We start from the raw sequence: 17,561 nt of genomic DNA on the forward strand, positions 1-17,561 counted from the left end.
CCCTTCCCCCCCCCCCCCCCCAAACCCGATAAATTTTATTTGCTTCCTCTCACCACATGCCACACTTTGTCCTTCAACTAGTATAGAATTAATGATTTGATTTTTCCATCACAAAATTCAGCTGTTTCTATAGTCTAAAATCACACCATTTATGATTCTGATGGTCTGAAGGGGAATAAAACAGTTATGGAGGATCAGTGGTGATCTGGATTTTATTGAGCATGGACTTAAAACAGTAATTGACCTGTCTGAAAACTGAATTGCATTATTTTGTTAAGTAAAGTGGAATGAGGATAGGTTTGAATGAATATTTGAGAGAAGGTAACATTAGGGTAGACAGTATTCCAAACAGGTGGTCTGAGCTTTCTTTCTTGAGTAAAACAGTGTACCAGATGTGTTTGGGTAACATCAGACTGAAGATCCCCTTCAAGAATGTCCTTTGCATAGATACATTAAGATCACTTGTAAGCTGTCCTTTTTGTTCTTATCTGAAGATTTTTTTTTTCTTGCATACACATAACCACTGCCCCACCTCTTCCCCCCCCCCCCCCACCCTGCCCCCGGTCTTCTCCCTCCCTCAGTGAAAACTAGGAAGTAAAATAGCAAAAATCAACAGATGAGAATTCATAGAATTTCAAATATGGAACTCAATGCTTTGTGGTTAGAGGAGAATCATCCCACCTGGCACGTTTTCCTACGTTGAAGACGCTGTGTAAATCAGCGCTGGCTGTCTCATTAACCCTTGTTTCTCCAAGTGAGAATTAATTTTGTCCTTAACATTGGGGTCTCGTAGTTTTCCCACCACTGATGTTAGACTGATTTGCCTGTATTTACTAGGTTTATCCCCCCTCCCTTTTTTTGAATAGGGGTGTAACATTTGCAATCCTCCAATCCTCTAGCACCATTCCCATATCCAAGCAGGATTGAAAGATTGTGGTTCGAGCTTCTGTTATCCCCACCCTTGCTTCCCTCAGGAACTTGGGGTGCAAATCATCTGGACCAGATGACTTTGAATGATGCCAACCTATTTAGCACCTCCTTTCTATCCAGTATCTCTACTCTCCTCCTCCTCTACTACGACATTAACTTCATCCTCTTTTGTGAAGACAGATGCAAAGTACTCATTTAGTACCTCAGTCATGCCCTCTGCCTCCACAAGAAGATTTCCTTTTTGTCTGTAATCAGCCTCACCAGTCCTTCAACCATCTTTTTACTTTTTATGTTTTTAAAAGATTTTTGGTTTCCCTTCTATGTTGCCTGCTAATCACATTCTTTCTTTGCCCTCCTTATCCTTTTTCAATTTCCCCCTGCCCTTTCTGTATTCTGCCTGGTTTTCTATTCAGTACCTGTCATTTGTCATAAACCTGCCTTTTCTGTTTTATTTTAACTTCTATTTGCTTTGTCATCCAGGGAGCTCTAGCTTTGAATGTCCTATCTTTCCTCCTTCTGGGAATATGCTTGGTTTGTATCCAAACACTCAACCTTGAAGGCCTGCCATTTCTCCATTTACTTTTTTTTGGCCAATCTTTGTTTCCAGCCCACCTGTGCTAGATCCCTTCTCAAATCACTGAAATTGGCTATAGTTTGGTATTTTCACAATTGATTTTTCTTTGTTCCTTTCTGTAGCTACTTTAAACCTAATTACATTCTGATCTCTATTAGCCAGATGTTCTCCCACTGAATCACAATCCACTTGCCCTAATTCATTTCCCCAAGACTAGATCCAGTGCTGCTTCCTTCCTTGGGCTAGAAACATACTAATTAAGGAAGTTCTCCTGTACACATTATATGAACTCTTCACCCTCCTTATCCTTTACACTTCTTTTCCCCCCAGCCTATTTTGGTTTAATTGAAGTTCCCTACTATTACTGCTCTATTATTACATTTCTCTGAATCTTACCTACAGATTTGCTCCTCTCCTCTATCGGGGGGTCTATAGTAAACACCCAGCAAGGTAATGGCTCATTTCCTGTTCCTTAACTCTAACCAAATAGATTGTCTTTTGAACCCTCTACTATGTCATCCCTCTGTCGAACTGCAACATTATCCTTGATCAGTACTGCCCTTCCCACCCCCTGCCCTGAATACACTGTAGCCAGGAATGTTTAGTTCCCAATCCTGCCCATGTTTACAACAGACACCTGTCTATCCCCCTGACATTCAAATCCCCTATATCAACTGCATTTTTACACTTTTTTTTGCCTCCCTGTGCAGCCGAGCATCCCACAGAGCCATGGATTTGCTCCTGACTGCAGCCCCCTGAGATCTCCTCATCCTCACTTGTATTCAACACTGAGTAGAGGTTTGTGAGTGCCACACTCCCAGGGGAATCCTGCACTGCCTGCCTGTTCCTCCTTGTCTGCCTGGTGGTCACCCGCACCCTCTGCTCCCGAACACTCTGTAGCTGTTGGGTGACCACCTGAAACGTGCTATCCACGAAACTCTCAGCTTCCTGTATGCACTGTGGTGACGCCAGCCGACTGTCAACTCAAACTCTGAGCTTGAGCAATTAGAATCATAGACAGGTTACAGCACCGGAGGAGGCCATTTAGCCCATCGAGTCCGCGCTACTCTATGCAAGAGCAATCTGGCTAGTCCCACTCCCCTGCCCTTTCTCTGTAGCCCTGCAAATGTTTTCCTTTCAAGTACTTATCCAGTTCCCTTTTGAAGGCCATGATTGAATCTGCCTCCACCACCCACTTGGGCAGTGCATTCCAGATCCTAACCCATAGCTGTTTTTTTTAAAAAGTTTTTCCTCATGTCACCTTTGGTTCTTTTGCCAATCACCTTAAATCTATGTCCTCTGGTTCTTGACCCTTCTGCCAGTGGGAACAGTTTCTCTATCTACTCTGTCCAGACTCTTCGTGATTTTGAATACCTCTATCAAATCTCCTCGCAACCATCTCTTCCAAGGAGAACAATCCCAGCTTCTCCAGCCTATCCTCGTAACTAAAGTCCCTCATCCTTGGAATCATTCTAGTAAATCTCTTCTGTACCCTCACTAAAGCCTTCACATCTTTCCTAAAGTGCGGTGCCCAGAACTGGACACAATACTCCAGTGGTGGCCGAACCAGTGTTTTATAAAGCTTCTTCATGACTTCCATACTGTTGTACTCTATACCTCTATTTATAAAGCCCGAGATCCCGTATGCTTTTACAACCTCTTTCTCAACCTGCCCTGCCTCCTTCAATGATTTGTGCACATATGCCTCCAGATCTCTGTTGCTGTCCCCCTTTTAGAGTTGTGCCTTCTAGTTTATGTTGCCTTGCCTCGTTCTTCCTACCAAAATGTATCACTTCGCACTTTTCTGCATTAAATTTCCTCTGCCACATGTCCGCCAATGCCTCCAGCCTGCCTATATCTTCTTGACGTCTATCACTATCCTCCTCGCTGTTTACTACATTACCAAGTTTTATGTCATCTGCAAATTTTGAAATTGTGCCCTGTACACCCAAGTCCAAGTCATTAATATATATCAAGAAAAGCAGTGGTCCCAGCACTGACTCCTAGGGAACACCACTGTACACCTCCCTCCAGTCTGGAAAACAATCGTTCACCACTACTGTTTCCTGACACGTAGCCAGTTCTGTATCTATATTGCTACTGGCTCCTTTATTCCATGGGCCGCAATCTTGATAAGCCTACCGTGCGGCACTTCGTCAAACGTCTTTTGAAAGTCCATATACACCACATCAACTGCATTGCCCTCATTTACCCTCTGTTACCTGATCAAAAAACTTCATCAGGTTAGTTAAACACGCTTTGCCTTGAACAAATCTCTGTTGGCTTTCCCTAATCAATCCACACTCGTCCAAGTGACTGTTAATTCTGTCTCGGATTATCGTTTCTAAAAGTTTCCCCACCACTGGCCTATAGTTGCTGGGTTTAATCTTGCACCCTTTTTTTGAACAAAGGTGTAACATTTGCAATTTTCCAGTCATCTGGCACCACCCTCGTACCTGCGGATGTTTGGAAGATTATGGCCAGTACCTCCGCAATTTTCACCTTACTTCCCTCAGCAACCTAGGATGCATACCATCCGGACCAGGTGACTTTTCTACTTTAAGTACTGCTAGCCTTTCTAGTACCTCATCAATTTTTAGCCCATCCAGTATCTCAACTACGTCTTCCTTTACTGGGACTGTGGCAGCATCTTCTTCCTTGGTAAAGACAGATGCAAAGTACTCATTTAGTACCTTGGCCATCCCCTCTGCTTCCATGAGTAGATCTCCTTTATGGTCCCTAATTGGCCCCACCCCTCTTCTTACCACCTGTTTACCATTTACATGCCTGTAGAAAACTTTTTTGGATTCCCTTTTATTTTGGCTGCCTGTCTATCCTCATACTCTTTCTTTGCCCCTCTTATTTCCTTTTTCACTTCCCCTCTGAATTTTCTATATTCAGCTTGGTTCGCACTTGTGTTATCAACCTGATATCTATCATATGCCCCCTTTTTCCATTTCATCTTCCTCGCTATCTTTTTTTGTCATTTAGAGAGCTCTGGCTTTAATTGCCCTACCTTTCTGCCTTGTGGGAATGTGCCTCGATTGTACCCGACCCGACCCATCGCCTCCTTAAAGGCTGCCCACTGTTCAATTACAGCTTTGCCTGCCAGTCTTTGATTCCAATTTACCTAGGCCAGATCTATTCTCAACCCATTGAAATTGGTCCTCCTCCAATTGAGTATTTTTACTTCAGTGGTCAGAGTCCTTTTCCATAGCTATTCTAAACCTTAAACTATGATCGCTGCTCCCTAAATGTTCCCCCACTGACACTTGTTCCACTTGGCCTACCCCATTCCCTCGAACCAAGTCCAGCAATGCCCCTTTCCTCATTGGGCTGGAAACGTACTGGTTAAGAAAGTTATCCTGAACACATTTCAAAAATTCCTGGATACAAGGCATTGATGGCACTTCCTGTATATGTAGCTTTCCAAGACACAAGTGTTCTGGAGTTCCCACATGGCACAGGATGTGCATGCGACAGGCCCCAGCTGTCCTGCCATATTAGTTAAGTTATTTAAAACAAATAGCCTTAAAGCTAAGCAAATTAACTTTTTAGCCACCACTAAAACACTAACCACTCAAAAACAATAATCACTAAAATACTAACCACTAAACTAAATACTTGCACTGACTTACCTCCACTGCTCTGCCTTGTGTTGTGCTGTTACTTTTTTTACATTTTTTTTTTAGTTTACTGTCTGTTTTAGACTGCTCATCTGGCGCCTTGCGATGCTCTGCCAGTTCTCTCCCACTTCTTATCTGGCCACTCCTTGGGCCTCTCGCGATGCTTTGCCACTCCCGGTTCTCTCCCACTTATGTGGCCGCTTTTCGGGCCTCTCGTGATGCTTTGCCGGTTCTCCCACTTCTGACTGATTGGATAGATAAGAGTGAAACCAAGCAAGGCAGTTCCAATGAGCTGGACAATGGAAGAGAGGCATTGGAGGAGGATCTTGTGGTCGACTGTGGAAAAAGGTTGCAGAGGGATGGAGAAGGAAGAGGAGGGATAATGTACCATTTTCACAGTCACAGAGAATGTCATTTGTGACTTTGATTAGTGCCTGATAAATTCAAGCTTGGATCTGGGAAGGGACAATGTGTTGGAGATGGGATGATAGTTTGCAAACATATAATGGTCAAGGGTGGATTTTTTTTGAGGGGTTATGATGGCAGTTTTGAGAGGGAAGAGGACAGCACCTGAGGGGGGAGAACTGCTTACAATGTCAACTAGCAGGGGCCAGGAAGTGAAGTTGGATGGTATGGGGTTAAAAGAGCAAGATGTGGGTCTTGTAGACAAGATGAGCTCAGAGGGCATGAGGAGATGGGACAGAAACTAGAGAAAAACTTGGGTTCAGGGCAAAAGGAGGGAACCGTGGGGTGATTTGGCAGTTTGGGTGGGCATGTGGTGGTGGCTGGCTTTGTTTTCTGTGTGACCTTTTAGACAGCTTTTTTATGCAGACATAAATGAAGTAATCTGTAATGGTGGAGAGTTGTATGCAGCAGGCCATTGAGAGCAGCAGTTGTCAAATATGTAACTTGGCTGGGGCTCGAACTTGAGTCTGCTTGGGAACTTGACACTTCAGGCTGGCTTAAAGTATCTGCTTTAGCTATAATACAGCAGAAAAAAATTCTAATAGTTATCTATGAAACTGAATTAGAGAATTACATCTTACTGTAATTTTTGGATATGCATTTGTATATGGTGAAGAAAAGCTAAAGTGTATTAAAACTTTTTTTTAAAGTGCTTTTCATTGTCTCACTCAATTTTATTTTGCACAGCTGATGCTATCAACAATGCTGCAGGATTTGGCTTCAATGGCTATGATGAGAAAGGCAATGCTCGCTGGGACTTGATTTCAAATTTAAATATTGTTAACATTGAGGTGAGTGTTGCCCTTTTTTTTTGTTCGAGGACAATTACTCATTTGTGGCCCCAACCCCATTTTCTTCCCTCTAGTTTCCCTCTGTAGTGCCTTGTAGCCTAGAGGCCAGATATCCTACTCTCGGCCTTTCAGTACCGCTGAGGTACACAAGCGAGGGATGGGAACAGGAACTGAAACTGGAATGTGTGCATGAGTAGCATAGAATGATTGTGCATTCCTTTGTGGTGTCATCCACTTGCTTCCTCCTGTGGCAGAAATCGTACTCTTTCACCTTCCACTACTTGAGGCACAGCATGTTGATGCTCCATTGTTGAAACTAACCTAGATTTTGTGTAAATGAGGTCTAACAACCAAATTTCCCCTTCCAAGTTTGAAAAATGTAACTTTTTTTTTCTTGAAAAATATTACCCCCATTTGGCTTTCCTTTCCTATATTTACCCTATTCATGTCAGAAGAATTTACATAATATAATTTCCATTTTAATACTTTCTGCAGTTTGCGACAAGTTTTAAAATGTTCATTGACAACTGGAACATACAGACAGCTCTCTGGTTTAAAAGGTAATGATCTGACTTATCTTCAATTTTTTTAAGAAAGCTAAGTAAGATAGAGTTGCTGTAGTACTAGATATTGGTTCTGTAACTTGTACTACATTGATAGGGTGCAGGTTATATTGCATCCCTATGCTGCAATGGTAGGTTGTTGGTGTTGTGATGCGGGCTTGCTGTCAATACATTTTACCTATTCTCACCACAAAAAGCAGCTTCCATCGGCTCGTCCGCAATCAAACCAGACATAGAAACATAAGAAATAGGAGTAGGCCATACGGCCCCTTGAGCCTGCTCTGCCATTCAATCAGATCGTGGCTGATCTTCAACCTCAACTTCACTTTCCTGCCCAATCCCCTAGAGTCCAAAAATCTATCTATCTCAACCTTGAATATACTCAACGACTCAGCATCCACTGCCCTCTGGGGTAGAGCAGTCATAAGATTCACAACCCTCTGAGTGAAGAAATTCCCCTTCATTTCAGTCTTAAATGGCTGACCCCTGTGACTATGCCCCCTAGTTCTAGACTCTCCAGCCAGGTGAACCAACCTCTCAGCATCTACCCTGTCAAGCCATCTCAGAATCTTATGTTTCAATGAGATCACTTCTCATTCTTCTAAACTCCAGAGAATATAGGCCCATTCTACTCAACCTCTCCTCGTAGGACAACCCTCTCATCCCAGGAATCAAACTAGTGAACCTTTGTTGCACCCCGTCTAAGGCAAGTACATCCTTCCTTCGATAAGGAGACCTAAACTGTACACAGTACTCCAGGTGAGGTCTCACCAAAGCCCTTTACGATTGTAGTAAGACTTCCTTACTCTTGTGCTCCAACCCCTTTGCAATAAAGGCTAACGTGCCATTTGCTTTCCTAATTGCCTGCTGTACCTGCATACTAACTTTTTGTGTTTCTTATACCAGGACACCCAAGTCTCTTTGGACACCAACATTTAATAGTTTCTCACCATTTAAAAAATATTCTGTTTTTCTGTTCTTCCTACCAAAGTCTCACCTCCCATTTTACTTTGAGCCACCTTGTCCACTCACTTAACCTGTCTATATCCCTTTGCATACACTTTGCGTTCTCCTCACAGCTTACTTTCCCACCTGGCTTTGTATCATCAGCAAACTTGGATATATTACACTCAGTCCCTTCATCCAAGTCATTAATATAGATGGTAAATAGCTGAGGCACAAGCACTGATCCTTGTGGTACCCCCGCTGTTACAGCTTTTTTGTAAAAGTCTAAACTATTAGCTTATACTTAAAATACAATTATTTACAGAAGCAGGTGACATATTGAACGGTCCAATATAGCACTCACGTCTGGAAACAAGAAGTTAATCAAACAAATTGGTCAGACAAGACCCTTTGAATACTTATAGAACTTGAGATGAAACACTTCTCGATGAAATAAGCAGTCTTGTTCTTTGGCAAAAGCAGATTGTAGTGTGAAAAGTGCAAGCTTAGGATGCTCAACTGCTCGCTACGAAAACAAAAAGGGGGCGGGGTGGCAATATTGGTTAAAGAAGCAATTATAGCTGTGAGGAGGGATGATATGTTAGGATCATCAGACAAGGCCATATGGGTTGAGCTAAAGAACAAAAAAGGGGCAGTCATGCTGCAGGGAGTGTACTTTAGACCCCCAAACAGTCAGAGGGAGATGGAAGAGCAAATATGTAGGCAAATTTCTGAGACATGCAAAAACAATAGGGCAGTAATAGTCGGGGATTTCAACTACCCTAATTGTATCCCAGATAATATCAGTGCAAAAGGTATAGGGGGTGTAGAATTCTTAAATTGCATTCTGGGGAACTTTTTTAGGCAGTACATAACGAGCCCAACAAAGGGTGGAGGGGGGGGTGCAGTTCTGGTTTTAATTTTAGGGAATGAAGCTAGGCAGGTGGAAGAAGTATCAATGGGAGAGTGTTTTGCTGGTATTGATCATAATTTTGTTAGATTTAACAAAGATAGAACAGGAGTAAAAGTTCTAAATTGGGGAAAGGCCAATTTTACTGAGCTGAGAAGTGATGTAGCAAAAGTGGACTGGAAACAGCTACTTGAAGGTAAATCAGTGGGAGGCACTCTAGGGGTTCAGAGTAAACATGTTCCCACAAAGAAAAAGGATGGGACTGCCAAATCTAGAGCGCCCTGGATGACCAGGAGCATACAGGATAAGATAAGGCAAAAAGGGGAAGCTTATGTCAGATACCCAGAGCTCAATACTGCAGAAAGCCTAGAGGAGTATCGGAAGTGCAGGGGTGAAATTAAAAAGGAAATTAGGAAAGCAAAGAGAGGGCATGAAAAAATACTGGCAAGTAAAATTAAGGAAAACCCCAAAATCTTATAAATACAAGAGCAAGAGGATAACTAAGGAAAGAGTAGGGCTTATTAGAGACCAAAAAGGTAACCTGTGTGTGGAGGCGGAAGATGTGGGTATAGTTCTTAATGAATACTTTGCGTCTGTCTTCACAAAAGAGCAGGACAATGCAGAGACTGTAGATGAGGAGGACGAGGAGGAGTATGAAATATTGGATGGGATAAATGTAGTGAGAGAGGAAGTATTAAGGGGTTTGGCATCTTTGAACGTAGATAAATTGCCAGATCCGGATGAAATGTATCCCAGGCTGCTAAGAGAAGCAAGGGAGGAAATAGCGGAGGGTCTGAATCATTTTCCAATCCTCCCTGGCTACAGGCGTGGTGCTGGATGGTTGGAGAACTGTTAACGTTGTACCGTTGTTTAAAAAGGGAGAAAGAGATAGACCGAGTAATTATAGGCCTGTCGGTCTAATCTCGGTGGTGGGAAAATTATTGGAATCTGTTCTGAGGGACAGCATAAATCATCATTTAGAAAGGCATGGGTTAATCAAGGACAATCAGCATGGATTTGTTAAGGGAAGGTCATGTCTGACTAACTTCATTGAATTTTTTGAGGTGGCAACAAGGAGGGTCGATGAGGGTAGCGCATTTGGTGTAGTGTACATCGATTTTAGGAAGGCTTTTGACAAGGTCCCGCATGGCAGATTGGTCAAAGAAGTAAAAGCCCATGGGATTGAAGGGAAAGTGGCTGGTTGGATCCAAAATTTGCTCAGTGGCAGGAAGCAAAGGGTAATGGTTGACGGATGTTTTTGCGACTGGTAGGCTGTTTCCAGTGGGGTCCTGCAAGGCTCAGTACTAGGTCCCTTGCTTTTTGTGGTAAATATTCATGATTTGGACTTGAATGTGGGGGGCTTGATCAAGAAGTTTGCAGATGATACAAAAATTGGCTGTGTGGTTGATAGAAGAGGAAAGCTATAGACTGCAGGAAGATAGCAATGGACTGGTCAGGTGGGCAGAAAAGTGGCAAATGGAATTCAAATCCAGAGAAGTGTGAGGTAATGCATTTGGGGAGGGCAAACAAGGCAAGGGAATACACAATAAATGGAAGGATACTGAGGTGTAGAGGAACAAAGGGACCTTTGAGTGCATGTCCACCGATCCTTGAAGGTAGCAGGACAGGTAGATAAGGAGGTTAAGAAGGCATACGGTATACTTTCCTTTATATAAGAGCAGGGAGGTTATGCTGGAACTATATAAAACATTGGTTAGGCCACAGCTTGAGTACTGTGTACAGTTCTGGTCTCCACATTACAGGAAAGATATGATTGCACTAGAGAGGGTACAGAGGAGATTTAAGAGGATGTTGCCAGGGCTGGAGAATTTTAGCTATGAGAAAAGATTGGATAGGCCGGGGTTGTTTTCTTTGAAACAAAGGAGGCTATGGGGAGATTTAATTGAGGTAAATAAAACTATGACTGAACTAGATGGAATGGATAGAGAGGATATTTTCCCTTAGCAGAGGGGTCAGTGACCAAGGGGAATAGATTTAAAGTAATTGGTAGAAGGATTAGAAGGGAGCTGAGGAGAAATTTTTCACCCAGACAGTGGTGGGGGTCTGGAACTTACTGCCTGAAAGGGTGGTCGAGGCAGAAACCCTCAACTCATTTAATGAACAGTTGAAGTGCTGTAACCTACAGAATTACGGACCAAGTGCTGGAAAGTGGGATTAAGCTGGATAGCTCTTTTTTTGGCTGGCATGGACATGATGGGCCGAATGGCCTCCTGTGCTGTAACTTTCTATGATTCTATATGAAAACAAACCAAACTTAACATACCAAATATACTTTTTTTATTCTATACTCTTTATTTGAAAGACAGGCACTTGCTTTGAAGGTTACTCTGTCAGTTAAAGTGAGAGGCTGTACAATACCAACAGTCTTTACAATCTGTAAACACAAAAGCAGAAGGATAACTACTTGTTCGGGGATGTTGCAAATATTAATAGTTTAAGTTTAGCAATTTGATACAATTTCAACAATGGACACCTGATTCAAAGTATCATTCACTTAATTGATTTCTCTAATCAGAGGCAAGTAGCTGGCATTCCTGCAATTTGTCCTGATGGGATTACGGTTAAAACATTAACATGTCAGTGGTAAATTGTCCCCTTCAAAGTGGTATTGTAGCACTAAACCAAACACCCCATCGCTGGGTAAACAAGTTGACTTTTAATAAAGGTACAATCACTTTTTAATGTAGTGCTTGAAACTGCTATCTTTAAACTGAACAAAAACAAGTGAAACGATGGACAAAATTTCCATGCTATAATGGTGAGGTGCAGGTTCTGTTTTTTTTCATGCTGTACGTTACTATGGTGAAAAATTGCTGAGCAAGGGTAAAGCTATTCTTCTCGGAGTGCCAATTTAATTTATTTTGTGCACCTCTTCTGCCAGTTACTCTTGAGGTAGAGTACAGTATCTTGTCAAGATTGGGAACATGTGTGGGGAAAATACAGGTGCAATCTCACATTTTATTACTGTGGTATTGCACACAGGTGTACCAAAACATTGGGGTAGAGTTTCCGCTTTGGGCGCAATCGGCAAATTGTGCTTCAAATTGCACAGGTTAGGTTATAGTTCAAGTTTCTGCTAAAATACATTTGCATGATCACAAATGCATTTGCAAAATCAAACGTAAAATCTTCCATGAACCAGCGTAATTGTTTTTTTCTTTGCATTAATAAATGTTCATTGATGTATTTAAGAGTGGCAACCTGATGCAGTTTTATTAATACAGCTGAAAATGGGTTATCACAAAAAAATAAACTTTTTTGTAAGTGTCCAGTCCTCCACCTGTGAGTAACCTGATTTAAAATCACTGAAAATGGCTTTAAAAAACTATATACTGAAATATTTACTAGTTTCATTTGGTCTACACTAATCAGTTTCTTAGTAAATTAAATATCTCAGTATTTTAAAACGTGCCTACTAGTGCCTGTGCACCTAAAACCAGCTTAATTTGAAGACCGTCCTTGATCTGGCGCAGTTGGCAGAAACAAGCCATCCTTGTTTTGATCTGGGGGGTGTGGGCAGAGCTGGCTTTGGGCGCAGAGGTTTTTGAGCCAGTGTTAAAGATCGCGGAAACTCAATTTAAGCTGGATTTTCCGCTTTCTTTTGCGCTGGTTCAGTCGGATTGCGTTGATAAAACCAGCTCAATCTAGTGGAAACTCTACCCCCTTTATTTATTCAGCTTTCTTTTCATCCCTGTGCAACTCTGCTTATATGATCCAGATGTATTGCAATATAATTTTGACATTTTCAAAATTTGGACGTCTGCGGATTGACATGGGAAACAGATTAAAATGTGACTTATTTTTACCTGGTTTCCTTACTTCTGCCATGAGAAATCTAAAGGATTTTAATCTTAAGTTTCCGGGTCACAGATTTTGGTGGCACCCACATGAGTTACAGGAGGTTTGTTTCTGGTAGTGTGTTGCAGAATTAAATATAGTGAAGTGCTGCCAAACCAGCAGCTAACTTCACAGAAGGAACATGGGGGTTGGGGCTGGGGTGGGTGCGGTGATTGGCGTCTCTGGAAACAAACCCAGCAAGGAATTGATGCCTTGGGGAGGAGAAATAGTAAGGCACAGTATAAATGCAATTCTTTCTTTCTTTCTATCACAACGGCACTAGATAACGATGGTTACAGTGCACAGAACGCAACGACTCAATCGATCTAGCCGTTGAGGTCTGTGAAATGTAACCATCGTTATCTAGTGCCGTTGTTTAAAAACTGCTATGGGCTATTACAGTCATCAAACTACTGGTTATCCTGATTATCCCAATACTGAAATAAAGAAAATTACTTTTATATAGCACCTTTCACATCCACAAGACAGCGAATGAGTTATTTCTGAAGTGTGGTCACTGTTTTGTCAATTTTATTTTTGACCTGAATTTCGGGAGCAGAGCCATTGCAATTTTGTGGTAATTAATCTGTAAAGTTACTTACAGTTTGCTGAAGATAGGCATCTGATTAAATTCTTCAAAGCTGTTCCCAGTTTTTCCACATGATTGAATACATTTTTTTTTCTCCGCTTATTGGTTAACTTATTCTAACTTCAGAGAAGTTAAGAAAAACTATTTCAAAAATCATCCTCTTATTAACGAGAGAACATTGCTCACTACTCTGCAATTCTCACTGGCTGGTGATATATACTTTAAAAAGAGGTGCAGACATTGCTTAGCTTGCATGTTAATAGCTTGATTCTCACTATCACTGTCGACGTCTAAGCCATCCATAGCTGCTTCAGCCTAGCTGTTCACCGTACTACATTAACTTTGGTGATTTCCACTTTAATAGTCTCAGGAAAATGTTATTGGATAAGTTGTAGATAAATAATGTTCCATATCTGGCTTCATTGAACATCCTTAATTTCACTGATACCCAGTGATTAGAATTTGTGACTCGGGACAGTATAGATAAGAGAGCTGCTAGCAAAACAGTCATCAGTATTGAGAAATATACACTGTTGAGACTCTTCAATGCTAATCTGTTGAGCCACTTGCTTTCTCTCAAGAACTTTGCCATTTAAATCTTGTAATAAAGTAGTTGGTCGACTAGAAATTCCTCAAGTTAATTAGTTTACATTAATTCATTACCTGCACTGAGTTATTAAACCCCCTTTTTTGTTTCAGAGTTTGCTATGAGCGCTGTCTTTACCATCCAACAATAGCAACTTTCGTGCTCTCTGCAATGTGGCATGGAGTGTATCCAGGCTATTACATGACATTTTTTACAGGAATACCAATGACAATAGCAGCACGTGCAGTAAGTAACTTCATATTTACTCATGTTTTTCATGCAACCTTTGTACCTACAGTGTGTCAGATAGTCTTTTAAATATTTTGCTTTTGCATCCAAGAAAACTTATTTCAAGGGGCTAAACTATTTCAGTGGAAAATTGTTTTTCTTGTAAAAATGGAGGCTTGAAAGTCTACAATTATATTCCATTATTTTGTTTGAAAAATTGCATTTGTTGGTCTGTTGCCAGATTAATTTAATTGCTTTGATTTATATCATTCACAATTGATTGACTCACAAATGATTTAAGAATTGGCAGAATTTGTTTTTGTGACTTAGATGGCTAGACGTTCCATTTTTATTTTGCTTCAAGCCCTGGCCAGCTGTGACTCATGTCTGTGAAAATCTTCCTGTAGTCTGTAGATAAGAAAAAAAAATGGTACATGAGATTTTCATACATTTTATGTTTTTTATATACCTGGTCTATCAACTGTCGCAAAATAACTTTTTTAAAAAGCAATTTTTTTTTGTAATTCTATCAAGCTCAGATGAATGGACCATAAATGTCCAAATAGAAAAAGCTGAGAGCATTTAGAAATATTTGTGTTTTAATTGAGTGTTGGAATTATTTTGATATTCCAAAACATGTTTGAGTGTTGAATTTTGCCTTGTGCTGCTATTTAAGACTTTCGAAGGCATTTGTGAGAATTGGCGGTGGCTGCTCTAAAGCAAAGACACAATTTGTGCTTCTCTGAGTAAGCACACATTGTTTGCTTAAGGGATAACAATATTATGGATTCAATTCTGCGCTCCCAGGTGGAATGGCACTGCGAGAGCACAGCCCGTCTCTTTCTGTCCATTACAGTGAATGGATAAGAAATCAGGAGATACATGCCTATTGGTTTCCTGGGATGTGCTCCGTGTGATCGCCACTTCCCACAGTGAGTAACAGATCCTCAGCATTACCTCTACTACTAAGACTGTAACTTGAAGTTTCTACTCAACTATCCTGTTTTTCTAGATTAGAAACAACTTCCGATTCTACTTCATCAAGTCACCAGCTGTCAAATTATTTTATGATGTCATGACCTGGATTGCAACAATGATAGCAATAAGCTACACAGTTGTGCCATTTGTTTTGCTGTCAGTGGAACCATCTCTAAAATTTTACAGGTAAGTTGAGAAAGTCTGTTACATAAACAAGGCTGTAGTAGCTCTAAGTTTTTATTGGGATATAAAATGTTCTTCTTAGAGCAGAGAAGGTTAAGGAAGATTTAATAGAGGTGTTCAAAATTGGGGGTTTTGTTAGAGTAGATGGGGAGAAACTGTTTCTACTGGCAGAAGGGTCAGTAACCTGAAGATGCAGGTTTAAGATAATTGGCGAAAGAACCAGGATGGGAGATGAGAAATTCTTCTTTGCGGTGAGTTGGTATGATCTGGAATGTACTGTCTGAAAAGGTGGTGGAAGCAGATTAAACAGTAACTTTCAAAGGGGAATTGGATCTATATTTGAAAAGTAAGTATTTGCAGGGCCAAAGGGGGAGAGCAGGGAAGTGGGACTAATTGGATTGCTGTTTCAAAGAGCCAGCACAGGCACGATGGCCTCCTTCTGTGCTGTATGATTCTATGTAAAAGAACATGGAAATTAAAATCTGCTTGCATATATATGCCTATGGAAGATGTATTGCCATCCACTCTGCAATATTAGTTCTTATATGAGCAAAATACCTCTAGGAATTGTGCATTTTTTTCAACCATATCCATATGTTTCTGCTAGTTGAGGGTTCAGTACATGAGACTAAACAAGCTTTCTAATGTGCTTATACAAAATAAATGTTATGATGGCATGCCCTGTAGTTGAATGAGTAGCAAGTGCTGTGTACTGTGTCAGCTTGGCTTAGTTTGTAGTGCATTTACTTCCTGGGAGAAAGTAATGGTTTTGAACTCCTCATCCAGGCTGATGTCCAGTGCAGCACTTGGTGCTGCTTTGACTTGACTTAAGATGAGACACAATTATACAGTAATACCTGCTAGGTGTTGCATGTGGACATCCTAAGGCACTACTTTGAAAAAGAGCAGTTTGGTGTACTAAGATTCCTTCCTAAATTAATATCACAAGTCATCTCACTGCAGAAGAGATTTATTAGAATGGTACCAGGGACGACGGACTTTAGTTATGTGGAGAGACTGGAGAAGATGGGGTTGTTCTCAGAGCAGAGAAGGTTAAGAGGAGATTTGATATAAGTGTTCATAAGCATGAGCGGTTTTGATAGAGTAAATAAGGAGAAACTGTTTCCAGTGACAGATGGGTTGGTAACCAGAGGACACAGATTTAAGGTGATCAGGAAAAAAGCCAGAGACGACATGAGGCAACATTTTTTTTTACGCAGCGAGTTGTAATGATCTGGAATGCATTGCCTGAAAGGGTGGTGGAAGCAGATTCAGTAATAACTTTCAAAAGGGAATTAAATAAATACTTGAAGAGAAATAATTTACAGGGCTATGGGGAAAGAGCAGAGGAATGGGACTAATTGGATAGCTCTTTCGAAGAGCCAGCACAGGCACGATGGGCCGAATGGCCGCCTCCCCTCCTGTGATGTACCTCTTATGAATGCTGACTCAGTGCCTGTGGTATCTGCTTAAATAGCAAGCCACTTCACTTCAAAAGCAAACAACTTAGCATGTAAACATTGAGACATTTGAACATGAGCTAGTTGAGGGTTCAGTACATGAGACTAAACAAGCTTTCTAATGTGCTTATACAAAATGTGTAAGTATTCTGTTACTGCCAAAGATGTTTACCTTGATTCTATGGGTTTGTTCAATATAAAGCCAGTTCTTCATTTCAGAAAGATTAATTTGAGCGTCAAGTGCTTGAACACGGTTATGTGGATCGATTTAGTTAAAGGGGAAGGAAAGTCCAGGACTCCTTTTTGTTCAAACTACTCCATTTTATAAAATAAACTGATCGACTCAACTGAAATAGTTCGTCCTGGAGCAGCTTCATAGGAAATAGCAGGGGACGGAGTGTGTCTTCACTCTGGCCTGAGAGCTGAGGGTACCAGGAAATACTACTGGCTGGGGATGTCGATTTTCCAACTTCTCTGGGATGCAGAGGAGCTTTCCCCATGAGATTCAGGGAAGTCAGGCTCCAAATAAAACTGGATGTGATTACTTTGCTGAAAAGCATTTTCTGAATGTCCAGAATTGTCTTTCCTTGGTTCTAATGAAGGTCTGCTGACAGCAGTGGCCTTTTTAAAATTCTCATCCTTGTTTTCAAATCCCTCCATGACCTCACCCCTCCCTATCTCTGTAACCTCCTCCAGCCCTACAATCTTCACATGCTTGCAAAGAAGCTGCAAATATCTACCAGCCATGCAAAAGTCTCCAGCTTTGTGTCTGTCCAAGCAGATGCAATATGGATTCTGGATGATCAACACAGCTATCATGTCAGGCATTGTGGGAAGCAGCTGAGAAACCTTGGACAAAACAACAATAATAGTTT

The 17,561-nt window shown here is 41.2% G+C and overlaps 1 protein-coding gene across 1 annotated transcript in view; it reads left to right on the forward strand.

Moving 5' to 3' along the window:
* mboat2b (membrane bound O-acyltransferase domain containing 2b) overlaps positions 1-17,561 on the forward strand; it is a 116,429-nt gene that overhangs the window by 90,435 nt on the left and 8,433 nt on the right. The window contains exons 9-12 of the mRNA XM_067984234.1: positions 6,283-6,386; positions 6,882-6,946; positions 13,951-14,083; positions 15,078-15,229. Coding sequence (XP_067840335.1) covers positions 6,283-6,386; positions 6,882-6,946; positions 13,951-14,083; positions 15,078-15,229 — 454 coding nt within the window. The remainder of the gene's footprint in view (positions 1-6,282; positions 6,387-6,881; positions 6,947-13,950; positions 14,084-15,077; positions 15,230-17,561) is intronic.

Source organism: Heptranchias perlo, chromosome 5 (genome assembly GCF_035084215.1).
Source record: "Heptranchias perlo isolate sHepPer1 chromosome 5, sHepPer1.hap1, whole genome shotgun sequence".
Taxonomy (NCBI): Eukaryota; Metazoa; Chordata; class Chondrichthyes; order Hexanchiformes; family Hexanchidae; genus Heptranchias; species Heptranchias perlo.